This window comes from Herpailurus yagouaroundi, unplaced genomic scaffold (assembly GCF_014898765.1).
Source record: "Herpailurus yagouaroundi ecotype Mexico unplaced genomic scaffold, PumYag 140, whole genome shotgun sequence".
NCBI lineage: Eukaryota > Metazoa > Chordata > Mammalia > Carnivora > Felidae > Herpailurus > Herpailurus yagouaroundi.
Genome location: NW_024412395.1, coordinates 52,008,036 through 52,035,370, shown reverse-complemented (window position 1 = coordinate 52,035,370; position 27,335 = coordinate 52,008,036). Strand labels below are relative to the sequence as shown.

General features: G+C 41.0%; 1 protein-coding gene across 4 annotated transcripts in view; it reads right to left on the bottom strand.

Annotated features, from left to right (window-relative positions):
• Nucleotides 1-17,015: 17,015 nt before the first annotated feature.
• ERICH2 (glutamate rich 2) overlaps nucleotides 17,016-27,335 on the bottom strand; it is a 36,053-nt gene continuing 25,733 nt past the window's right edge. For all 4 annotated transcript variants that reach the window (XM_040475349.1, XM_040475350.1, XM_040475351.1 and 1 more), the window contains 3 exons: nucleotides 24,795-24,852; nucleotides 17,856-17,927; nucleotides 17,016-17,213 (listed from right to left, as the gene is read on the bottom strand). In XM_040475349.1, the coding sequence (XP_040331283.1) occupies nucleotides 17,092-17,213; nucleotides 17,856-17,927; nucleotides 24,795-24,852 (252 nt within the window). In that variant the 3' untranslated portion in view covers nucleotides 17,016-17,091. The remainder of the gene's footprint in view (nucleotides 17,214-17,855; nucleotides 17,928-24,794; nucleotides 24,853-27,335) is intronic.

Here is a 27,335-nt window from a genome sequence, read left to right as displayed (position 1 = left end):
TGAGTAATCCAGGCTGTACTCAACGTGCTCTATTTTTTGAAACAGAGTGTCGGGTAAGACGATGGAAAAGATAATTTCTATGAAGAGTTCTGCCTTGTTGAGTGCTTCTTCTTCATCCCTCTCTCCCTTTCCCTTCCCCTCCCATACTTTTGAGAAGACTAGAGCAGTGGCTTTCTTTCCTCGCTGTCCTCCCGGATCTATGTGACCCGATGACGCTTTCTTGAGTAAAAGGGAGCTCTGGGGTTGCGTCCTCACTGGCTTTCTATTGAACCAGGATTGTGGTAAAAGCAAAGGAGGCAGAGATGAGGGGGGAACCCTCAGACCCCTGGAGAGACCCCCACTCCTTTCCCTTCAGTTTCCTCATCCAGCTCAGAGCCTCCCCAAAGTACCTCAACTGAGTAACTGCTACCCACTGCCATCCGCAGAGCAAAGGTCCCGTTTCCCATCCACTGTGCACTCCCTGCTTGCTTTGGTCCCCTTGGTAATGGGGAAAGAAGTCCTCCTGATTGATCACATCTGAAGGTTAATAACACGCACGAGCGCTGCTCTGAGACAAACGGGAAACCCGAGCCCCAGGGGGCGGGGGTGGGGGTGGGGAGCAGACAGTCACTCCCTGCCCTGCCCACTCTCCTCACTCCTCTTTCGATTTTGCGCTTTTAAAGGATTTTCCCTTTGCAATATTTAAACATATTTAATGAATTGCCGCGTTGGGAGAAGCCCCTCATAATAAAAAGGCGTTCGCGGAAAAATTTCCACCAGGGGGCGCCAGGCACTCAGAGACCGCGAGGCCCTGTGTTAGCGGGGTCTTTCCTCCCGGCGGGAGCTAACACCTGGAAGGGCTGTCTGGGCTCTGTTCTTCTCCTGCCTGGTCAAGCCATCCCTCAGCCACCCTCGTCGCTAATGTATGTTCTCCTCTTTCCAATTCCTCAATTTCTTTTTCTTTGGGGCAAAAAAAAAAAAAAAGTTTATCTTTGTGTGTATCTGGATGATATCGTGTAACCAGTGATTCCTTTATTCGTTTCACAGTGATTTTTCGCCTCCTGTTGGCGGTGCAGCAGGCAGGGGTTATTTATGGACAAGTCTGCGGCCTTGCTGGTCCAACCGAAGCCCACACCTTCTCTCTGAATAGTCTTGTCTCCTTTTACCACGACACTGTGGGGATGCAGAAAATCTTACTAATCACCGAAAATTCCATAATAGAGATCGAAGATTCTGCTCTGAGAAGATACAGTCCCATCAGTAAGAGGGTTCGCGCTCTGAGGTTTGAAATCACCGCGTTGCCCTTGATACTAAAGAAAATACTGTCGTCCTCTCTCCACCTTGCAATAAAAGCTCGGGCACTTTTTAAGGACACAAAAGCATCCTGAACGGGGGTGGGGAGGCGGGGTAGGGCAGTAACCTCAGCTCTGAGCTCCAGAGCTCCAGGCTGGGCAAGGTGGGCGTGCCCAATCAAAGCAGGAAACATCCCTTCAAAACCCGGCACCGCAACACACGAAAAGTGCAGTTTACTCTGAAATGAGGCTGGGAGTTCCACCCACGTCCCCTCCCAGAGCCTCCCTAAAGGAGATGTTGCACCAATCAGAGAGCCCAGTGCCGGTGCTAAATCATTGAGGACGCGCGGAGCAAGTCGACTGTCGGGAGGAGGCAACAAATCCCGATACCCTTCGGGGTCCGCTGTCTCAGAAAGATGCCGGCTCTCCCTGTCTCCTCAACCTTCTCCTAAGACCGGAGATTCTCCGGAAAGGAAGATCCGTTTACTTTCACCTGTGGCTTGAGACTCAGAAATTTCCAACCACTCCTTCTTCTGACCCCATTGTCCAAAACGTTCACCCCTAACGTTTTAGCTAAGGAAATTATCTCGTTGGAAAAAGAAATCTATAAGAGCAGGTATCACAAATTAAAGTTGAGTCCGTGCAATTGCGAGGACATCCCTCTCACTCCTTTATGGAGGGGGAGGGAATGAAGTCTTCTCCTTAACTTAAAAATGTTTAACTAGGGGCACCTGGGTGGCTCATTGGGTTAAGCATCTGACACTTGATTTCAGCTCAGGTCATGATCTCACAGTTCGTGAGTTCGACCCCCGCATGGGGGCTCTGTGCTGACAGAGCCTGCTTGGGATCCTCTCTCTCCCTCTCGCTCTGCCCCTCCCCCACTTGCTCTCTGTATTGCTATCAAAATAAAAATAAACTTAAAAAATGTTTAACTAAATATTAATAATTAGTCATTAAACGAATATTTATTAATCATCTGCCTCGTGAGAGGCACTATTCTCAGGGAGTTTTACACTGTCCCAGCAACTTATATTATCTCTGTACTCGTGGAGGTGACATTCCAGGTAGGCAGGGAGAGTAACAGAAGCGCTCCCCCCCCCGGCCCCCCCCCACACCAAGTTGGGGGCTTCATGGTTTGGGTTAGTTGCCGATTATTCCCCATTCCAATCCAGACTCTTGGGCTCTACGAGGATGTTAAGGAACTAAGGGCCTGAAATTACAGCCAGTTCCAGCACACGAAGTTGGGAGGCAGGGCACGGCACTTTCAGAACCAAGGACAGCGCACGCAGCTCGGTCCCTTAGGCCTCCCTTTGGTCGGCTTCAGTCACCAGCCCTTGGCCAACCCTCCCCACTCACCCTGCCCGTCTCCCTCCCTGCTGTTAACTGCTGTGTTTTTCCCTTCTTGGAGTGGGGGGTGGGAGAATAGTGTATTTCGCCCTCTCCTTCTCGGTAAGAATTTGTAGTGAGGGTGGTTGTGGTTGTCTTTTGGCTCTTTAGAACATTTGGAATCCGTATTTTTGTTTTGCGCTATTCTTTTTATCTTTTATTACTCCCGGTATGGGTGGTGGGGAGATGCTTTGGACAATGAGGGTGGAAAATAGATATTCCCTACAGGGACTCGAACCGGTGCTGAGAGGTGGTCCGGAAGGGAGTGGTGTCCGCCCAGCTGTTTCGTTTGCATTTGATGTAAGGTTTAGAGCTTTGAAGAAAGGGGAACACGGCGCCCAGAGGCAGACGGAGTGGGCGAGTGCGAGTCCTCCGTTCTCTCCGGGGTGTTAGGGGTTTCCGAGCCTGCAGCCTCGGCTACTTGATCCTGTCCACTCAGGACAACCTTCCTTTAGGTCAGAGATGGCTGGAACTTGGGAACACGACCCTCCGCCCACAATGCCCTTTCCCAGGGATGTTTAAAGATATTCCTGTTGGATTTGGAGCAGAGCCTTTCAGCAAAAGAAAAAAGGGAAGGGTGGGAGGAGAGTAAGACATGGAAGGGGCGCCTAAACAGGCTGCGGGTGAGATTTTTATGCGTAAAATATGGTCCACGTCAAGGTGAGTAAATAAGAAACGTCAATCTTTTTTTTTTTTTTTTTTTTTGACGCATTTAGCATTCTTAGCCTCTAGGAAAGGTAATTTAGAGTCACGGTGTTGGTTCATTTCAGCTGGCTCTTTAGGTCTATTTTAAGTATCTAATTTATGACCAAAAAAGAGGGGAAAAAAATGGCAGTGCTCACCGTTTAAACGTCTGTCTCCCGAGACCAGGGCTGTGAAAAGCGTTGTTAACCTTACACTCGGCTTTTCTTAAGTCGAAGCTAAAAGTCTATTCGGCGTGTTTGTGTACTTTAAAGATAGTTCCCAAATCATTCTGTACTTTCTTTGGGAACCATAGCTAAATAGACACCCCCGCCTCAAAAAAAAACCCCACGCCATACTCACTCCTGGGAGGCAGGAAAGGGTTAAAAGGGTGGTGAGGAAGGCAGAATTTCAGCCACAACGCTGGAAAGGACTCCGGAAATTACAGTCTTTTCTCCTGTCGGAGAGCGCTGAGTTCCTCAGATAATCGTCAAATGGTCCCTTCCTTCTTGGTGTTCAAAAGATGAAATATTCTAATGTTAAAGAAATTAATCAAGGAGGACAGAGTGATTTGTATTTGGGCAAATCGTGTGTAAATCTTAAACTCAATTCCTGCTATTCCAAACACGTAGACAGAAGGACCAGCAGGTGGCGATAGATAACAATTTCTGAGAGGAAACAACGGCTCCACAAGAAAGCAGTTCTTCAAGGAAAACTGCAGGCCCTTCCCACTTCCCACTCATACCCTGCCATATTTCACAAAGCAGAGCCGTTTAAAAGGCTGAGAGATGCTGCCAGAAGTGGCCTGAAACACCTAGGATCTCTACCCCTTTGGTGAAAGAGAAGGAGATGCGAATATCCATTTCTTTCCCATGGAGCTTCACCCCAAAGGTAGCCTGAGGAAAGGCACTCTTTGATATTAGGCAAGGTATTTCACTGCAAAAGTGGAGACCAGGGAAATAACAGATCTGGATTGCAATTCTGATGGAGAGCTCTTAAGATGTATTCATGTTTTCTGCTCTTCTCTCGACAAAAACTAGGACAAATCAGTCCTTTCCCAAAGGAGTGGGACGGAAGAAAGTTGACTTTCCAAATGAGATGCTTTGGTGAAACAGTATGGAATGGTAGAGTGGGTACAGTAATATTTTATCTATTTCAGTGTAAAAGCCCTTAACTATTTAAAATAACAGGTATTAGCCTTTATTTTTTTTAGAGGCATGTGCCTGGGACTGTTGTTTATGAGAAGGCTCTGGAAGGTTCTGATGCAGTAATGGAGAATCTGATCATTTAAACTTGTTTCAGATTGGGTTTCTTCCCTAAGCCTGGCCAGGTACACGGGGGAGAAAAACTGGAAAGTTAATGGGAGGGATTCATGTGAGCTGCTGTAGCTCAGTTCCCTTTATGTCAAGAAACTTTATGTAAGAAACTTACATGTAAGAGCTCACTGGAATGTATTCACAGCCAAGAGTCTCACCTATAACATCTGCAAATCAGTACCATGGGTTTCCCCAAAGCAGTTAGTCACCTGGAGCTCATTCTTTCTATCTTACTCTCAGTTACAAGGCTGAGGTCCTGTTTTCTTTGCCTTTGGATAAATCAGGAACCCTTTAGATCTGCACAGCCTGAAATCTCAAGCAATCCCTAAATATGTGGATTAAATGGGTCAGTATCTTCTCACTGAGGCTACAGGCACAGTATCTCAACTTCAAAGCCAGGGACAAGCCACAGGCAACCACTGGAACAGCTGAATAGACAATATATCTCTAAAATCTTCAGGCAGCCATCTGGAAGGCACCTAGCAACTGTGGAGTGAGTGTGGGGACTTGTTTTGCATCGATTTTTTTTTTTATCAGGATTCAGAGGAGTTGAAAAGAAAATGTAGAGAAGGAAGAAATAAGTCTTAAAAAGTCAGAGCCCTCTACAAGACCTCAACTAGCCTATGAAGGATCAGCCAGTTTTATTAGTATTTAAACCACTGGTTTAACAGGTTGTAAAATATCTCAATTTAACGAGTTTTACTTTGAGACAACTTTCTGAAAGTATTCTTTTAATTCTGTGTAGTACATGATTTTTAACATTTTTCTTCTTACTGTTTTTCATTGGTGGGTTGCAAATTAAGAGAAGGCAGCTTTAGAATGATGATGTTGTCTGCTAATTTGTGATTCTGCCTCACCTTTGGTTGAGTTCTTCTGATGCCAGTAGGAAGAAACTGAATTTGGCGCCTGTTATGATGAGGAAGAGATTTTTCTCCTAACACACTGCTCAGTAGTAGACAGGGAACTGTGAAATTTATCATCTTTACAGAGTAATCATTTTCAAGTTATATTTTTTATGGAAAGATATTTAAAATAATTTTTATTAGAGATGAAGATACACTTAGGGACCTGAGAGCATGAAACACAGAGAGCTTTGTTTCAGAGTAGAAGAGGATGTAACTTAAAGTATTAAAAAAAGAAGGAAAGAATCTTATGAAAGTTAACCAACTACTTGTTGGAAAGGAATAATTTTCTCTGCTCTTCAAGGTCCTTCTAGCTGGACTAAAAATCAAGTTGACATGAGACAGATTAACAGGAGAAAATTAAATTTCATTTTGTACATGTAGAAAATCCACACAGATAGGAAATTCCAAAGACAGGCAGGCAAAAAGAAGAATAATGTCATCCTGAACTAAGGAGAAGAGATTAGGGGTCTGGGACTTCAAAGGGAAGGAATGCAATTCACAGGAAAATGAAAAAGAGTGAACAGTGTTTACCAATAAATGTCTGCTAGCCTACTCACGAACAATGGGATTTGATCAAATAGGCTTTGTTCGATTCCTCCCTGTCTACCACATCTAGTTCATATTATACTGTAGTTATGTGTGGTGATTGCTTTCTTCCTACCTGAAGTCCTCTATTTAAATTCTTTTTAGGCAGTTGGGGCACCTGGGTAGCTCAGTCTGTTAAGCGGCTGACTTCAGCTCAGGTCATGATCTCGCAGTCCGTGGGTTCGAGCCCCGCATGGGGCTCTGTGCTGACCGCTCAGAGCCTGGAGCCTGTTTCGGATTCTGTGTCTCCCTCTCTCTCTGACCCTCCCCCATTCATGCTCTGTCTCTCTCTGTCTCAAAAATAAATAAACGTTAAAAAAAAATAAATTCTTTTTAGGCAGTTGATTAGGAGGTTAAGAGCTTTTCTGGAATCTTCTGGTTTTTTTTTTTTTTAATTGCTTTTTAACTCAAAAGAATTGTTATGCCAAAGTGGCCCATCTTGGGTTGGCCTGCCCTCTGCCCCTACAGTTAAAAGTGTATTTGTACAGTTATTCAGCAACAGGAGAGCTACGTAATCAATTCTAAGCAAACAGGGACTGGGGATTGGGGGGGAGTATTGGTGATGGATTGCAATTATCCCTATTTAAAGTATACAATTAAGCATAAGCATAAGCAAGTTTGTGAATATAACTGTTCTATGAAGATCAGTAAGTTTCTGTATCAGATGATATTTATTGTTTGAACATAATTACCTATTTATTTACTTATTAGTATTTATCCTCATTAGAAGCTTCTAGCATACCAAAAAGGATACTAAGATGTGTTAAAATGGCTCAGGTACAATAGACACTCCACAAATACTGATTTGTTTTGTTTTTTCCTTGTGTTAACTTTTCTGTACCTCAGGTGAGTTTTACCTTAACTCTTTTTAAAAGTTTCTTTCTTTAAAAAAAAAACAACACATTTTTTTCCTTTAAGATAATATGTGATTGTTAGAGAAAGTATATGACTCTATAATGAAAAAAAGTGAAATAACCTCATCACTCAAACACAACCATCTTTAGCCTTTTTATTAATTTTTTTCCAGATTTTCTCTCCACTTCATGGATAGGCTTAAATAAAAAGTTTTTAGTATTGGACAGATATTGTACATCAATGTTCATAGCAACATTATTCACAATAGCCAAAAGGTGGACCCAACCCAAGTGTCTATTAATGGATGAATGGATAAACAAAATGTGATATATACACACAATGGAATATTACTTAGCCATAACAAGGAACAAAGCATTGATACGTACTAAGATACCAGTGAACTTGAATACATTATACTAAGTGAAATAAGTCACAAAAAGGACAAATATTGTAAAATTCCACTCACATTTGTTACCTAGAATAGTCAAATTCATAGTGATAGAAAGTAGAACAAAGTGATAGAAAGTTGCCAGGGGCTGGAGGGAAGGGGAATAGAAGTTATTGTTTAATGGGTATAGGGTTTCAGTCTGAGAAAATGAAATAGTTCTTGAGATGGATGGTGGTGATGATATCACAACAATATGAAATTACTAAATGCTCCTGAACTATACACTTAAAAATGGTTAAAATGGTAGGGGTGCCTGGGTGGCTCTGTCAGTTAAGCATCCGACTTTTGGTTTTGGCTCAGGTCATGGTCTCACAGTTCATGAGTTTGAGCCCTTGGTTGGGCTCTGTGCTGACGGTGTGGAGCCTGCTTGGGATTCGCTCTCCCTCTCTCTATCTCTCTCTCTCTTTTTCTCTCTCTCTGTCCCTCCCCTGCTTGTGCTGTCTCTCTCTCAAAATAAATACATAAACTTAAAAAATGGTTAAAATGGTAAACTGTATGTTATGAATATTTCACCACAATAAAAAAGTGATGCATGCCCATGAAAAAAAAAAAGAGGATAAATAAAAAATGTAAATTGAAAAATAAACTCTTCTTACCTACCTCCCCTCCTCAGCTGCACAATACAGAAATTAACCATTCAAACCAGTTTCATGCAGGCATACCTTGGAGAAATTGAGGGCTCAGTTCCAGACCACTGCAATAAAGCAAATATCATAATAAAGCAAGTGAAATGAATTTTTTGGCTTCCCGGTGCATATAAAAGTTATGTTTAGGGGCGCCTGGGTGGCTCAGTCGGTTGAGCGTCTGACTTCAGCCAGGTCACGATCTCACGGTCCGTGAGTTCGAGCCCCGCGTCGGGCTCTGGGCTGATGGCTCAGAGCCTGGAGCCTGTTTCTGATTCTGTGTCTCCCTCTCTCTCTGCCCCTCCCCCGTTCATGCTCTGTCTCTCTCTGTCCCAAAAATAAATAAACGTTGAAAAAAAAATTTTTTTTAAATAAATAAATGTTAAAAAAAAAGTTATGTTTACATGATACTGTAGTCTATTGAGTGTTTGTGAGCATTATGTCTAAAAAAAATCTAAAGCACATACCTTAATTTAAAAATATTTTGTCAAAAAAATGCTAACCATCACCTGAACTTTCAGTGAATCATAATCTTTTGGCTGGTGGAGGTTCCTGCCTGGATGTTGGTGGCTGCTAACTAATGAGGGTTGTGGTTGGTGAAGGTTGGGGTGGCTGTGCCGGTTTCTTAAAATAAAACAACAATGAAATTTGCTGCATCAATTGACTCTTCCTTTCATGGACGACTTCTCCATAGCATGCAATGCTGTTCAATAGCATTTTACCCAAAGCAGAACTTCTTTCAAAACTGAAGTCAATCTTCTCAAGCCCTGCCACCGCTTTGTCAACTAAGTTTATGTAATACTCTAAATCCTTGGTTGTCATTTCAATAATCTTCACAGCATCTTCACCAGGAGTAGATCCTATCTCAAGATATCACTTTCTTTGCTCATCCATAAGAAGCAACTCCTCATCTGTCCAAGTTTTATCATGAGATTGTAGCAATGCAGTCACATCTTCAGGCTTCACTTCTAGTTCTAGTCCTCTTGCTATTTCCACCACATCTGCAATTACTGCCTCTACTGAGTCTTGAACCCCTCGAAGTCATTCAAAAAATTTTTTGCTGGTGGAGGTTCCTGCCTGGATGTGGGTTGGAATCAACTTCTAACTCCTGTCAATATTAATGTTTTTACCTCTTATCATGAATCACACATGTTCTTAATGACATCTAGAATGCTGAATCCTTTCCAGAAGGTTTTCAGTTTACTTTGTCCAGATCCATCAGAGAGGAATCACTATCTATGGCAACTATAGTCTTATAAAAATGTATTTCTTATATGATAAGACTTGAAATTTAAAATTCCTCTTTGATCCTTGGGCTGCAGAAAGGATATGTTAGCAGGCATGAAAACAACATTAATCTCATTATACATCTCCATCAGAGCTCTTGGGTAACCCAGCGCATTGTCAATGAGCAATAATATTTTGAAAGGATTTTTTTTTCCCCTAAGCACTAGGTTTCAATAGTAGGCTTAAAATATTCAGCAAGCCATATTGTAAACAGATGTGCTGTCATTCAGGCTTTATTGTTCCATTTATAGAGCATAGGCAGAGTAGATTTAGTGCAATTCTTAAAAGGCCTTTATTTTTTTCAAGTTTTAATTCAAATTCCAATTAGTTAACATGCAGTGTAACATTAGTTTCAGGTGTAGATTTTAGTGATTCAACACTTACATACAACACCCAGTGCTCATCACAACATGTGCCCTCCTATCCCATCACCTATTTAACCCATTCTCCCACCTACCTCCTCTCTGGTAACCATCAGTTTGTTCTCTATAGATAAGAGTCTGTTTTTTGGTTTTCCTCTTTTATTTCCTCCTATGTTCGTTTTGTTTCTTAAATTCCACATATGAGTGAAATCATATGGTATTTGTCTTCCTCTGACTTATTTTGCTTAGCATTATACCCTCTAGCTCCATCCACATCATTGCAAATGACAAGATTTCATTCTTTTTGATGGCTAATACCACATCTTCTTTATCCATTCATCAGTTGACGGTCATTGGGACTCTTTCCACAATTTGGCTATTGTTGATAATGCTGCTATAAACATTAGGGTACATGTATTCAAATCTATATTTTTGTATCCTTTGGGTAAATACCTAGTAGGGCAATTGCTGGGTCATTGGCTAGTTCTATTTTTAACTTTTTGAGGAAACTCCATATGGTTTTCCACAGTGGCTGCACCAGTTTGCATTCCCACCAACAGTGTAAGGGAGTTCCCTTTTCTCTGCATCCTTGCCAACTAAGCGCCCTTAGATTTTCAGAATGGTGAATGAGCATTGGCTTCAACTTTAAGTCATTAGCTTCATTACCCTGTATTAAGAGATCAGCCTATCCTTTGAAACTTTGAAGCCAGGCATTGAGTTCTCTCTAGCTATGAAAGTCCTAGGTGGCATCTTCTTCCAATAGAAGGTTGTTTTGTTTCTGTTGAAAATCTGCTTAGTGTAGCCATCTTCATTCATGTCTTAGCCAGATCATCTGGATAACTTGCTGCAGCTTCTACATCAGTACTTGCTGCCTCACCTTACACTTTTATACTGTGGAGATATATGCTCCTTCTATGCTACTCCTTTCCTTAAACTTCGTGAACCAACTCTGCTAGCTTCCAACTTTTTTCCTGCAGCTTCTGCACCTCTCTCAGCCTTCATAGAATTGAAGAGTGTTAAGGCTTTGCTCTGAATTAGGCTTTGACTTAAGGGAATGTTGTGGCTGGTTTGATCTTCTATACAGACCACTAAAACTTTCCCCCTATCAACAAGGCTGTTGCCTTTCTTATCATTTGTATGTTCACTGAAGTAGCACTTTCAATTTCATTTAAGAACTTTTCCTTTGCATTCCCAGCTTGGCTAACTTGCAAGAGACTTAGCTTCCAGCCTGTCTTTGCTTTCAATGTGCCTTCCTTACTAAGCTTAGTCATTTCTAGCTTTCGATTTTAAGTGAAAGACATGTGACTCTTCTTTTCACTTGAACATTTAGAGGCCAATGTCGGGATATTAATTGGTTTAGTTTCAACATTATTGTGTCTCAGGGAATAGGGAGTCCTGAGGACAGGGAGAGAGATAGCAGGGTGGGTTGGTAGAGCACATTTATCGGTTAAGTTCTCTGTCTTATATGGGCATAATTCATAGCACCGCAAAATAATTACAATAGTGATACCAAAAATCACTGACCACAGGTCACTGTAACAAATATAATAATAACGAAATAGTTTTAAATATTGTGAGAATTACCAAAATGGCACCAATACACTTGTTCAGTGCAGGGTTGCCACAAAACTATAATTTGTAAAACATGCAGTATCTGCAAAGTGCAATAAAGCAAAGCACAATAAAATGAGGTATGCGTGTATTTCTATTTTACACATACTGTTAACTGGCACAAAAAACCCACCAATTCCCCTTCCTTGGCTTTGAGTGGCCATCCTGAGGGTAAGCTAAAGAGTCCAGTTTGGCTTACAGTCTTAGAGGATGTTGTCAGTCATCATGCTTGCTATCCTGTGGCAGGTACATTGGGTAGGACTCGCTCAGCTGCAAGTTGTAGGAAATCTGAAACAAATAGGCTTAAATGGTAAGAAAATATATTGTCTTACGTAGGGTATTTAGAGATAGGGCAGGTATTAAACCAGCGTTGGTCAACTGAGTCAGTTAAAATGCCATCGAGGACTAGGATCTTTTTTCTCTCTGCTCTACTGTCTTTAGTATAAAAACTCCTCATAGCACCAAGATGGCTGCCAGTAGCCATGAGGCTACACACTTTCTTGTCCATTTCTAAGTCTTGCTCTTGTTTTATTAGCTGAGACTGGTAGAATTCTGTGCATGTCGGGGCGCCTGGGTGGCGCAGTCGGTTAAGCGTCCGACTTCAACCAGGTCACGATCTCGCGGTCTGTGAGTTCGAGCCCCGCGTCGGGCTCTGGGCTGATGGCTCAGAGCCTGGAGCCTGTTTCCGATTCTGTGTCTCCCTCTCTCTCTGCCTCTCCCCCGTTCATGCTCTGTCTCTCTTTTTCCCAAAAATAAATAAACGTTGGAAAAAAAAAATAAAAAAAAAAAAAGAATTCTGTGCATGTCTAGTAATAACTAGTAGCAAAGGGATGCTGGTCAAAGGGTACAGAGTTTCAATTATGCAAGATGAATAAACTCTGGAGATCTAATGCACAGCACAGTGATAATAGTTAACAATACTTACTGTATACTTGAAATTTGCTATGATGATAGATTATAAATCTTCTCAACACACACACATTGGTAACTATGTAGAGGTGATGGATATGTTAACAAGCCTGATTGTGGTGATAATTTCACAATATATATAAAATCATCAGGCTGTATACCTTAAAAAAAAAAATATATATATATATAAAATTTTTATATGTCAGTGATGTCTCATAAAAGCTGTTTTTAAAAACCTAATAGCAGGGTACCTGGGCGGCTCAGTTGGTTGAGCACCCGACTCTTAAATTCAGCTCAGGTCATGATCCCAGGGTCATGGGATTGAGCCCTGTGTTGGGCTCTGTGCTGAGTGTGGCGCCTGCTTGGTATTCTCTCTCTCTCTGTCCTTCTCCCCTGCTTGCTCACTCACACTCTCTCTGAAATAAAACAAAAATATTAAAAAACCTAATAGCAAGGAGGATGGGAGTACCATGATTAGCTTAGACGTATCATCTAGGTTGGAATGGACGTAGGAGAAACCAGCCACAATGTCTGCTACAGGCTATCTCCTGGTTCAAAGGGTACATTTTGAACAAGACCATGGAAGCCAATCTCATCTCCCAGTGCTTCACTTCACAAGTCCCTCCAAGTTCTGCATACTCCCCATGTCCCATTATAACTCCTATCCCATGGCAGCTGGGGAGTTTATTAGGAAAGCCAACCAGAGAGATCTTTTTCCTCCTTAGTCTGGCCTTGGCAGCCTCATCCTCCCTCCCTCCCTCCCTCCCTCCCTTCTGTGAACTCTCAGTACCTCATGATATAAGACACTTGCCCAGAACCTGAAAACATTTCCAATAGATCTAGGCTTTCCTTCACATCTGGCACTAGGAGTTATGTTCAAGGGTTCACCCTTGTCAAACATCAGTATTTTAGGCAAATACCAAAATTATTTGTATTTTACATGTCAACCAGGATAAAATTAAAGGAAAAAAACCTGCACTTCAATGAAAGGGAATGCAGGTTATCACCCCGCTTCATATATAAAGAACTGTAGGATAATTGAAGGCTTTAGAAAGACGAATACTGGACAACAAAGGAGAGGCAACTCTAAGAGGCAACTCTGAGCAGTCCAAACAGAGCCAACTACCACAAACTAAGGTTATGTTACATGCATTTTCTGAATATTAGGCTTCACTTCACAAATTATCTCCCCTTCTGCAATCTGTTTCTCTCTCCTGACCTCTTAGGGAGGACAGCACAGGGGTGAAGGGTAGGGCAGCATTAGACTGAACCTGAATTGGAATACCTTGCCCTCTTCTCCCTCTTTGTGGCTCTCTCACAAAGAAGGGCAAGCGAGAAGGGCCATTCTGCCAGCAGTGAGTGACCAGAGAATACACCATCAACATTCACAAGTGCATCATCCATGGAACAGGCTTCAAGAGGTGTGCTCCTCAGGCACTCACAGAGATCTGGAAAGTTGCCAGGAGGGAGATGGTAACTCCGGATACGCTCATTGACACCAGGCTCAACAAAGAGGTCTGGGCCAAAGCAACAGGAAATGTCCTAGAAAGGAGTATACTATGTGTGTGTGCAGTTGTCCAGAAAATGCAATGAGGATGAAGATTTACCAAGTAAGTTCTATATACATTAGATACTTATACACCTATCACCACTTTCAAAAACCTACAGTCAGTGTGGATAAGAGCGGACCAGATGGTCAAATAGTTATGAAACCACAACACACACCAAAAAGACCTAGATTTGCCTCTGCTAATTCCCAGGTATGTGCTCTTTAGAAAGTTACTCTCAATTTCTCTAGACCTCAGTTACTTTATATGTAAATGGGGATACTAATATCCACCCCACGCAGGTGCTATGAAGACTTGAAAACATGAACATATGGAATGCTTAGTACAGTACCTAATGCATAATAGGCTATCGGTACATGTAATTATCATCCTTTCTACTAAACATGCTCATCTTAAACATTTAAAAATTATATTCCTTTTCCCTTATGTCTTCCAACAATACTTCATCTTCCTTCATAATCAAAGTCCTTGGTTTCCTTTTCCTCATCTCCAGTGCACTCAAGCTCACAGAAATAGGTCTCTCCCCACCCCACTCAACTGACAGTGCTCTCCCTAATGTCATCAACCCCCCCTTTGTTGCTATCCAACACCCTTCTCAGTTCTCATCTTACTTGTCTTCTTTATAACTTTTAGCCAAGCAGATCTTTCCAGACCTTGTAGCCCTCCTGGGTTTCTGTGGTAGTTCTCATCATCACTTAGGATGCCTTTGGCAGCAGGTTCAAGAAACCTCAATCCAAACCAGTTGAAATGATAAGAAAGCCATCTCACATAACAGAAAATGCAAACTGAGGGCCGGCTTCCAGAGCAGTTGATTTTGTGGCTGAACATCACCAGAAATCTAGGTGCTTTTTGCTGTAGCATCCACAGCATCAGCTTCATCCTAAGATTTGGCCCTCTCCTCGTCATAAAGTGGCTGCCAACAGAAAGTAGGGCAGCGTGCTTCCTGGTTCTTAACCAGAGGAATGGAGACATCTCTCCTCCCAAGCATGAAATAAAGTCCTTGATCTTGTTGGGCCAATGTGGGTCACATGTACCCCTTTGGAAGAGTTTGGAACAGTAACGTTCACCAGAGAAATGCCATGTACTGTTGGCTGAGGGTGTCTTTCCTGAGCCCCATGGCTATGTGTGTGGGGAGTGAATATCCGACAGAAGCAGGGCTCTCTTAGCAAAGATGTAGAGGGATAGCTGCTGAGTGGGCAACCAATGGTATCCACTATATTCATTTTCCCGATTTTCCTCCTGGCTGTTCTTGTCTCCTTTGTGCACTTCTCATTCTTGAACTACCTCTTAGGTGTTATCACTTAAGACCATTTTTTAATGTTTATTATTTTTTTTTTAAATTTTTTTTTCAACGTTTATTTATTTTTGGGACAGAGACAGAGCATGAACGGGGGAGGGGCAGAGAGAGAGGGAGACACAGAATCGGAAACAGGCTCCAGGCTCCGAGCCATCAGCCCAGAGCCTGACGCGGGGCTCGAACTCACGGACCGCGAGATTGTGACCTGGCTGAAGTCGGACGCCAACCGACTGCGCCACCCAGGCGCCCCTTAATGTTTATTTTTGAGAAAGACACAGAATGCTAGTGGGTTGGGGCAGAGAGAGTGGGAGGCACAGAATCTGAAGCAGGCTCCAGGCTCCGAGCTGTCAGCACAGAGCCCGACGCAGGGCTCGAACTCACGAGCTGTGAGATCGTGACCTGAGCTGAAGTCAGATGCTCAACCGACTGAGCCACCCAGGCGCCCCCTCATTTAAGACCATTTTATTTTCAGTCCTCTTCTATTCAGACTACACTTTCCCTGTGAGCCACCACTTCCTTATCTTTGACTAACTACTGTCTCTAAAGAGATACCTCTGTTAGCTGTTATCTAATGGAGTCGAACCAAAGTATCTGTTTGGTCTGTTTGGTCTGTTTCCAACCAAAGTGTTTCTTCCAAGCTCCATACCATGAATTCCAAAAAAATGAATATTTACACAATACTTTCTGTGATAGGCAGAATAATGTCCCCCACCCTAAAAGATGTCTATGTCCCAATCCCCAGAACCCATATGAGGTTACATGGCAAAGGGCAATTAAGGTTATAGATTGTATTAAAATTATCAACTGACTCTAAAATAGGGAAGATTATAGATTATCCTGGATCACCCAGATGGGTCCAATGTAATTGTAAGTGTCATTAAAAGTGGAAGGAAGAGGCAAGGTATTGAGAGTTTGGCTCAACTATTCCATATCATTGCTGCCTTGGCATCCATTTTGTGTGGCTAAGCACACTAGCCTCTCCCTCAAGTACGTGCCCTAGATAACAGCCCATGTACTAGATAAGAGCCTGTAGAATCACAAGTAAGTGTATGTTCCTGATACAATTTCCCCAGTGCCCCTGGTGATAAACAGTCTCTCCTGCCTCCCAACTCTTTCCCCTGTGCATCCCTTAGATAAGACCCCCACGGAGCTTACTAAAACCTGATCTTTTTGGTTTGAATTGGCAAATCCAGCCTTAGCCTGAGAACCCCCAAAGCACTCCACTCACGGCCCTAATAAAGGCATGCCCCTGGTCCTGCTGTCCACTCTGTCTGCACCTTGACCTCCTTATGTGGCCCCTCTGATGCATGCCATGTACCTCCTCCAGGACCTGTGAATAATAAACTTCTCATTTTACTTTCCCTTGTGGTCTTTGTGGAAGCATCACGAACCATCTGACACACCAGGGCTCTACTTAACAAATGTTACTTTAACAAAAATCACAACAGAGGGGAGAGAGAATTAGAGAGATGACAATGTGAGAAGATCTCAGCCAGATGTTGCTCGTTTTGAAGATGCAGGAAGAGGCCAGGAGCCAAGGAATGTGTGGAGGCTCTAGAAGCTGGCAAAAGAAAGGAATGAGATTTTCTCCTAGAGCTTCCAGAAAGAGTGCAGCCTTGCTGACATCCTGATTTTGGCTGAGTGAGACTCATTTTGGATTTCTGACCTCCAGAACCGTAAGATGATAAATTTGTGTTGTTTTAACCCAAGCCTCATGGGTTTGTTGGATTAAATGAACTAATGTGTGCACAACAGCACGTGGTACACAATTACAGCTATGTAAATATTTTCAATTACTAATTTCCTCTCTGAGTAACTCACATAGAGGTAAGAACTAAATATCAAGAAGGAGCTCAAACCGATATGGATAAATTAAAAGAACTCTGTGCCAAATAAAGAACAAGACTAAAATGCAGCTTTCTCCCTTATATTTCCATGTATACAGTAATGAAAGTACATGAAGATTAAACCATAGCAGCAACCTTCATCACCCGTCTTCGCATTCATCAGAGCTTTCTTCACTTAGCTCCTCACTGCTCTCTCCTTCACTCTCACTGCTACTGTCTTCTTCACTATCTTCATCATCTTCCTCAAGATTTTGAGATTTCTCTGCCATAGAAAGGAAGAAAATTGCTTAAAATGTTCTTGATATTTCTACTCTTTGAAAAATCATAATTCTTCTTGCTTCTCCCTCCACTTAGAAATACCTATCTTTGGAACATGAAGACTGAGCTGAACTTTGTTAACTGTATGTAGGGTCAAAATAGTAGTACAAAGACTATATTCTTACTGGTATAAAGATATTTATGGATTTAGAGTAAATTTAAAACATAGGTCTATAAAGTTTCTTTTTACTATTCTCAATGTAATTCTTAATTAAATATAGTAAGAGTAAGTGAGATGTAGGATAATTTAGAGGGTACTAGTTTTCCTTGGAATTGTGGGATAGCTCTTTTAACATGTGTGGCAATTAGCATGTTCTGTTCCTTGTGAAGACTGTGTCAGTCCCTGATGCCTGGTACCCAGGGAGCCTGATTTACTTGGGCAGTTCTACCCCACAGAGAAAAGGGAGTCACCCTGACCATCTACAAAGGACAAGTTGGTTTCATTAAACCATCCAAGACAACCAGTTAGCCTTTTCTTAACCACTTTCTGAGGGTGTACTTCACTAATCTCCTGGGATAATAGGTTTTTAAATAGTGACTGCTCATAGTTCTATGAGAAAGAAGGAATTTCAATTTTTAAATTTACCCATCAGCAACATTTCTTCAATAAGTGAGAAAAACTCCTTGGCCTCAGGATTTTCTGGTTCATAGATTAGAACTGAAAACGGACAACAGAATGTGTGTTATTAATCTTCAAAGTGTTTCAGCAAGCACTCCTCAGAATGAGATTGGAACTGTCAATCAGAGTAAGTAAAAATGCACAAAGCAATAAATACCAATTATACCATAGGAATACCAAAGTGTAAATAGAGAAAATGTTCTACTTATCATAGGTGCATTGTAAAATAAATAATGTTCAATATATTTTCTACCTCTTGTCTAAAAAATGCAATCTCCATCACTATGAGGCTTTCCTCATAGGCCTTGTAGTCAGAGTGTTTCTTGAATATAATCATCCCACAAACAAGGTACATATCCTGCAAAATGTGGAGGCTTTGCTAATGAGAAGACTGTGCCTGGAGGTCTGTTAATCCTGCTTTTCATCTCTCCCACTCAATGTCTACAAGACAGCCTTTCTTAGAGACCTTATCTGAACACAGAACGGAATTTTATTACGATTTTTTTTTAATGCAAGCTATTCCATGGTAGAAATGCCATTTTGAGAAACTCATCTTTCAAAGAGAGAGAACTTATGTTTCTTTTTTCTCTTCATCCTGAAAACTTTTACCCTGGTTTACACCCTAGTCATTGCCTACTTAACAGCATGTGTCATCTTTGGACCATATCAGTAGATTTTGGGGAGCTTGGTGGTATGTTATCAATGTGTTAGAGGTTAGAAACATTTTCAACTTTTGTTTCGGAGTTCTTTAGGCTGTTTTTTAACCCCAGATCTCTCTCTGCCTTCTTCCTACCTGCCTTGAGGGGTATTCATAATTCTGCATTAGCCATTTAATGTTGTGACTCCTGTGCACTATCTTGATGGCCCCCAGGGGGCGCTAAAACATCAAGTGTGCTATTCTGGCTTAGAGTAAGACATAATTGTGGCTGGTTCAATTAGGCCCCAGTGCTCAGAGGACCTCATCCCATATGGCTTTCATCCTGACACACCAAACCAGTGTCTCTATTTCCTAATCTACCAATATAATTTACCATCAGTCTGGGTTAGCATGACTGTGTGCCTGCTTTTAAGGATCCTATAGGTATTTAGACACCTTTTAAGATTTCTAATAAAAGTATCTTGATTCATTTTAAATTGGACTAAAATATACCTATCATTAGCAGTCTAAATATTCTCTGAGCCTTTTCAAGAGCAGAGTTTCTCCAATTTGCCCCTTGGGATACTAGCTAGTTTCTTAAGATATTAATACATATTTTGGAAACTAGGTCAAATGAGGTTAATCAGGTAAAATTTATAGTAGAAGAAATTGCAGGATTTTACAGAACCACTAATATGCTCAGACCATTATGAGAATGTGGTTTCCCCAACTTACTATTCCCATGGAATCCTTTTTGGTTGAACACTTATTAAGAAATCTTGAATACAGTTTAGAAAATTTCATATTGGAATTAGGATCATTTCATGGGATTGGAGTATGAGATCAGCTACTCTCATGGTTTAAAAAAAACTGTTGACTTCTACAATTGTCAATTTTCAGAGTGAGGGAAAGGTATCTGCTTTAAAACTTAGCCCACAAATATGCATTCTAGATGATGAATCAAAAAGTCTTTGACAGGCTAGTAGAGTTGGTAAAAAGGTAAGAAAAGCCTCTAGCACATTCAGTTAGTGTCTTGGGAGTTGTTCCCAACCTGAGTCCACAAACAGATTCCAATATGGGCCCTGAAGAAAGACTGTCAGATGTGAATCCTGGTTCCGCCACTGTCTAGTTGGGTCTCCATGGGGGAAATATTTACTATCTCTGTATTTCAGTTCTATTATCTGTAATAATACTATTGGCCACATTAGGCCATTTTGATGAATCAGTGAGATAATGCAGATAAAACACTCAGTCCAGTCCTTGGTGCACTAAGAACCAAGTAACTGCTGATTATCATTCATTTTCCTGGAATGGTTTTGGACCTAGAGAAAGGCTTGGCTCCTTCCTAAATGTTCAGTGGATGTCTCCTTCTGGCTAAAGAGCTGGGGCAGGGAGCTGGGGGATTCTGCTGTACATTGGGCTCTAAGTCCCTCAGACTGGAGGCTATTCTAAGGTAGATAAGACATTGGTCTTGTTCACTGTAGCATCCCTAGGAGACTGACACAGAGCCGGAGCCCTCAAAACATTAAAAAATGGAATAAATGAATAGTAGGAAGCAGTCCTTTGATGCCTAGATAAAATTATACTCTAGGTTAGGGGCGTCTGGGTGGCTCAGTCAGCTAAATATCTGACTTCGGCTCAGGTCATGATCTCACGGTTTGTGAGTTCGAGCCTCACGTCGCACTCTGTGCTGACAGCTCAGAGCCTGGAGCCTGCTTCGGATTCTGTGTCTCCCCTTCTCTCTGCCCCTTCCATGCTCTAGCACTGTCTCTCTCTGTCTCTCAATAGTAAATGAACGTTAAAAAAAAAATTTTTTTTTTAAATTATACTCTAGGTTAAAAAGGAAAGAGTGATTTACTTTACTCAAAAAGAAAAAGAAAGGAAAAGAAAACTGCAGAGTAACTATCTTTTCTGAAGATACATCTGTAATTGTGTTAGACCAAAATGATGAGAACCATTTTGGTTCTCAGGCCATTATTGTTAAACACTTAGAATTATTATAATTGATGAGTAGGTCTTCCAGGCCTAAATGTTTTTTGTGTGTAAAATCTTGGGCTGCTGTGAGGAGCCTGTTGTGCCCTGAGAAAAGTGAGCTGCACATTCCCTTCTTACAGGTGAAGAGACCAGTAAATAGAAAGATTGACCGGCACATCTCACAGTCAATCATGCGATGAACTAAGAAAAGTACTTGGGACTCTTGACTTTCAGTCCCATTTAAAAACCACTTTCCCAGGATGCTTCCAATGCCTGGCAGGAAATGGCATACAGCCAATATATCACTTCTGCATGACATAGCAGGAAAATGGCTGAGGAAATATTAGGCACATATAAAAACTGTGTGTGAAAGATAGATAAAATTCAAGCCTTTACTGACAAATAAAATTTCTTGCGGGAACCCAATACAATTTCTTTTTTTAAAGGCAGGATGAAGAGAAAAGAAACCAATGGATGCCAGGTGGGAAGCCCTGAAGCCAAACAGAGATATAAATGATTACACTGTGATTGGACAGCAAGGAAACATACCGGCAACCAGTGGCTTTATTCAGAAAATGAGTTTTTAAAACATTTCAGAAGGGACAAAGATGCATTACTTTATGTAAATTAATTGCCTCAGATACAAAGAAAATAAATATATTAGTTGACCATAGGAGCCATTTCAAGCCTGATTGACCCACAAAAGTACCTCTTTTCCAAGTCTCTGCCTCCTTGACTAGAGATATAAGTTTACTAATCAAATGAGGAAATGGAAATATAGGAGGATATCAGAAGCTTTCAAGCCAGACCTAGGATCTAATCCTAGGTGAATTAGTTTTCCTTGCTAAGACTCAGTTTCCTCAACTGTAAAATGGGGTTCATAATATCTGCCCCATAGAATTGTTTTAAGAATTAAACAAGGTATTCAAGAATGTTCTCATTATTAGTAGGTGCTCAATACAGACACATAAATACATAAATATGTAAATAATCCATGTTTACATACATAAATATATATAAATATATATAGAGATACATAAATATATATAAATACATATAGAGATATATACAGATATATATATAAATAAATAAGTATATATATATATATATATAGAGAGAGAGAGAGAGAGAGAGAGAAAGGAGTGTTCTATAGCAGAGGTAGAAGATAGGGAAAAAAAAGACAAACTGGGGCACCTGGGTGGCTTAGTTGGTTAAACATCCAACTTCGGTTCAGGTCATGATCTTATGGTTTGTGGGTTCAAGCCCTGCATTGGGGGGTGTACTAACAGCTCAGAGCCTGGAGCCTCCTTGGGATTCTGTGTCCCCCTCTCTCTCTGCCCTTCCCTGCTCATGCTCTTTCTCAAAAACTGAATAAACATTTTAAAAAAATGAAAAAGAAAGAAAAAAGGACAATATACTATAAGCATTTACATATAAAATAACCTGACGCCATCCTAGATGAAAAAAATTCATTTTGTCTGTTGTTCTGAATATAGAGAAGAACTTTGGTCAGTCCTCAGCCAAGTGTTTCCTATTAGCATCAAACTAGTACTTTCTTCCCCCGGAGACAGTGTCTCCAACTCTCTGTTCTTTCCTGAACTTGCTTAGCATTGCTAATCCTGGGCCTCCCTAATTTCACATCATTGGCTGGAATCTGCTTCAGGGGTAGCCAATCCTATTTTGCATGCACATGCAGCCAGCCCCCGCTCCCATCTCTGCACCTCTCGGCCCGTTTCCAGTCATCCTCCTCTTTTGGGAGTAGTGTTCTTTCCCACCTGGCATGGTGCCGGTCTTAGGGCCCTCCACAGCTCCTTTTCCTGTCTTCTAATCCTAGTCTTTGGCTATTTGACACGGACAGAAAAAAGTGAACAGTATTACTGGCTGAGCCAGTGGAGTAACAAACCAAACCAAACCATGGTTAATGTCAACCCCAAAAAGGTTTAGAGCATGTGTGCTGTGATACCTGCTTTCTCTCCAGCTCCCAGCATAATGTCTGGTACAAGTCTGTGCTTGACATAAGGGAGGGAGGGAGAGAAATTTTACAGGGACATAACCCAATTAGGATAGACCAGTTTGAACTTTTTCATTCTCAATGACGGTATTTAATGGACGTTTACTGGTTTGACTCAGGCCAGTAAGCATTTTATTGAGCACCTGCTGTTTATGCAACATACTACAGGCCTAACAATCAAAAGTGACTAACAGATGTGGTGATTTGACTAACAATCAAAAGTGACTAACAATCAAAAGTGACTAACAAAAGTGCTTAAAAGGATTAGACAAGGCAAATTATTTTGGATATAAAATAAGTAGTGCAAAAAGCATTCAAGAAACCCATTTTAAAAATTAGCCAATGAGGGGTGCCTGGCTGGCTCAGTTGGAAGAGCACATGGTTCTTGATCTTGGGGTTGTGAGTTCGAGCCCCACGTTAGGTGTAGACATTACTTAAAAATAAAATCTTAAAAAAATTTAGCCAATGATGTAAGAAGTACTGTATCCATAGCGGGGAGTCTATGTGAGGCCAGTGAAAGTAGATCCTCACAATTCCCACATTATATTTAAAAAAAATTTTTTTAACGTTTATTTATTATTGAAAGACAAACACAGAGCATGAGCAGGGGAGGGGCAGAGAGAGGGGGAGACACAGAATTCAAAGCAGGCTCTAGGCTCTGAGCTGTCAGCACAGAGCCCAATGCGAGGCTTGAACTCACAAACTGCGAGATCATGACCTGAGCGGGAGTCAGTCGCTTAATCGATTGAGACACCCAGGAGCCCCAGGAACTCACTGGATAGTTTTAACAACAGATTGAACACAGCAGAAGATAGGTCAGGTTAACTCAAAAACAGGTAGGTTAGTAGAACAATTCTAAAACAAAGCATAGAGATAAAAAGAAACGAAAAAAAAAAAAAAAAAAAAAAGAAACAACAGCCTAAGTGTAAGATACATCAGCCAAACTACTAAAAACCAAAGGAAGAGGGGCGCCTGGGTGGCGCAGTCGGTTAAGTGTCCGACTTCAGCCAGGTCACGATCTTGCGGTCCGTGAGTTCGAGCCCCGCGTCGGGCTCTGGGCTGATGGCTCAGAGCCTGGAGCCTGTTTCCGATTCTGTGTCTCCCTCTCTCTGTGCCCCTCGCCTGTTCATGCTCTGTCTCTCTCTGTCCCAACAATAAATAAAAAAACGTTGAAAAAAAAATTAAAAAAAAAAATAAAAAAAAAAATAAAAACCAAAGGAAGAAAGAAAAATAAGGTAGATCGTTATTATTCCTCTACTCAAAAGTGCCCAATGGTTTCCCACTTTGCTCAGAGGAAGAGCCAAAGTCCTTAAATTATGAAAGGGTGCTATGCAATCTACATAATCCCCAAACCATAACCTCTCTGACCTCATCTCCTGTCACACTTCCCCTTAGGTATTCTGCCCTGATCACACTGGCCTCCTTGCTGTTCCTCATCAGGCATGTTTGCATCTCAGTACATTTGCTATGAGTCCTGCCTTCCTAGACCATCTTATTCAAAACTACTTTGCATCTTTCTAGTACTTTCTATTCCTTCTTCCCTACTTAATTTTTCTCCATAGCACCTATCATATATGAATTTGTTATCTGTTTGATACTAGATATAAATGTGGGATTGTTATCTGTCTTATTGACTGCTATACTTCCAGTGCCTAAAACAGTGCCTGGCACATGGAGGCACTCAAATATTTGTGGAATAAATGCATATTAAGTAAGGTTTGCTATACTACCTGACATGTCTTTGAAACTAAAGGCATAAAGTTAACTAACTCGTTATCATGAAGGTCAAGATTTTTATTTATTTTCCAGTGATGATTAGTCTTTTTAAAAAAATTGTTTTAATGTTTTTTTAAATTTATTTTTGAGACAGAGAGAGACAGAGCATGAGCAGGAGAGGGGCAGAGAGAAAGGGAGACACAGAATCCAAAGCAGGCTCCAGGCTCTGAACTGTCAGCACAGAGCCTGATGTAGGGTTCGAACCCAAGGACTGTGAGATCATGATCTGAGCTGAAGTCGGACGCTTAACTGACTGAGCCACTCAGGCGCCCCTGATTAGTCTTTTTTAGTTTATCCCAAAGTTATTCTAGATGTCTAAATTAGTCCTTACACCAATCAACTTAACTTACTATTAAGGAATCACTGAGATACTATTAGGGAGTTTACTAGGCTATAATAATCAGACCATCTTACAAATTATGAAATGCATTTAGAAACAAATAAAAGATTAGAAAACAGAAAAGTATTTTGGAAAAAAAAAGAAAACATAAAAGTATTTTGTACTTACTCATCTGACATAATTTTTTTGCCAAATGGTAGTCTTGGCCCATTTCTGCTCTCAGGAACTGGAAAACATTAAGAAACTCTTCAGATAAGTACTTTCAGAGAGAATTTAAATGTCAATAATAAACCCCCTAAAAATATTACATTAATTATTAAATATTTTTCTTTTAATATTTCTACATTTTTGCAGAAGTCTATAATCAATTAATGAAGAATATTTAAGGACTTCCCATGGCAAGGCAACAGAGAACAAGTATGATACCTCTATGTTACTGCAGCCATACTATATGTATATTACTTAACAATTTCAGAATACATAGGTTGGTTCAACCGGCAAAGTTAGTAAAGACATTCATCACTTTAATATCCCTTTGGTTCAGATACAGCTTTTTTTTTTTTTTGTAAACTTAGTCCATAATTACATGACTAAGATTGTAATTCATTTCATTTTACTATTTAAAAAAATTTTTTTTAATGTTTATTCATTTTTGAGAGACAGTAAGACCAAGCATGAGCAGGGGAGGGGCAGAGAGAGAAGGAGACACAGAATCTGAAGCAGGTTCCAGGCTCCAAGCTGTCAGTACAGAGCCCGACGTGGGGCTTGAATTCATGAACTATGAGATCATGACCTGAGCTGAAGTAGGATGCTTAAATGACTGAGTCACCCAGGCGTCCCTTGTTTCACTTTTATTATATTTTTATTGTTACAAAGTAGTACATATTTTTGTATGTAGGGAATTTAAAAGCTAAATAAACACATTCTGTCCCCAACTAAAAAGCATTTATATTTCTACCATCCAGAGATATATATTTTTAGCATCTTCATCATATCATTTTAGTACTTTTCCATAAGTCAAACACATATTCACAAAAACTAGAATTATTCAGTAACTTTTTTTGCTTATTTTAGAGAGAGAGAGAGCATGTATGTGAGTAGGAGAGAGGGGTGGGGGGAAGAGCAAAAGAGTGAAAGAGCGAGAGAGCGAGAGAGCGAGAGAGAGCGAGAGAGAGCGAGAGAGAGAGAGAGAGAGAGAGAATCTTAAGCAGGCTCCATGCTCAGTGCAGAGCCCCCTGCAAGGCTGGATCCATGACCCTGGGAAAATGACCTGAGCCGAAATCATGAGTCAGATGCTCAACCAACTGAGCCACACAGGTGCCCCTATTCAGTAATTTTTTTTTTTACTAAAAAAAAAATTTGTTTTAAGTTTGAGAGAGAAAGTACAAGTCAGAGAGAGACAGAGAGAGAGGGCAGGGAGAGAATCCCAAGCAGGCTCCACATGGTCAGTGCAGAGCCTGATGTGGGGCTTGATTCCACAAACCATGAGATCATGACCTGAGCCAAGGTCAGTTGGTTAACCAACTGAGCCACCCAGGCGCCCCTCAGTAACTTATTAAAAATAAGCCACATATGATAATTTTCTCCCCATGAAATTAAATATTCTTATATATTTTTTACTTAGGCTACAGGTTAATAAAACTAATGTCCTACTCTAAAACTTACTTAGACTGCTTCCGTTAAAAACTAACCCTAAACTTAGATGATTGTTCTTGATTGTGTGTACTATATTGTGAACATAGAGGCTTCCTCTGCAAGAGGCAAGGGCATGGAGTATTAGAAGAGACACTTCCCCATGCTTCTAGACATTTGATATATACCCAGGCACCATTTTAAGAAGTTCTCTACCAGTTTTTTCAGTTTCTTCCACAGGTATGATTATTTACATTTCTCTAATGGAAATAGAACACTTCTGCAGATTTTTCTATAAACCATTACCTTTACCACAATCCCCACTTTTTCACATATTAATAAGTGCTATGGTAAACTCATTAAACAGAATTGTTTTTGGGGTTTTTTTTTAGATTTTTTAAATATTTACTTATTTTTGAGAGAGAGGGAGAGACAATGCAAGCAGGGGAGAGCAGAGGAAGAGAGACAGAGGGAGACACAGAATCCAAAGCAGGCTCCAGGCTCTGAGCTGTCATCACAGAGCCCAACATGGGGCTCGAACCCACAAACCGTGAGATCATGACCTAAGCCAAAGTCGGAGGCTTAACCGACTGAGCCACCCAGGCACCCGTTACATTTTTAAAATCTATTTTTGTCTATTAAGACCTATTTATTTTCATTCCTATTTGTGGTTTCCTTCCATTTTAATTATGGTATCTTGTGGTTTATCTAGGTCATTCTTTTTTCAAATATCCTATTCTTTTTTTTTTTATTATTAAAAAAAAATTTTTTTTTCAACGTTTTTTATTTATTTTTGGGACAGAGAGAGACAGAGCATGAACGGGGGAGGGGCAGAGAGAGAGGGAGACACAGAATCAGAAACAGGCTCCAGGCTCCGAGCCATCAGCCCAGAGCCCGACGCGGGGCTCGAACTCACGGACCGCGAGATCGTGACCTGGCTGAAGTCGGACGCTTAACCGACTGCGCCACCCAGGCGCCCCTCAAATATCCTATTCTTAAATGGATATAGTAATTTGGTATTTACTTTGAATTTTGTTTATTTAATTCCTTTTCTTATTTTCCTTATATTTATTTTGT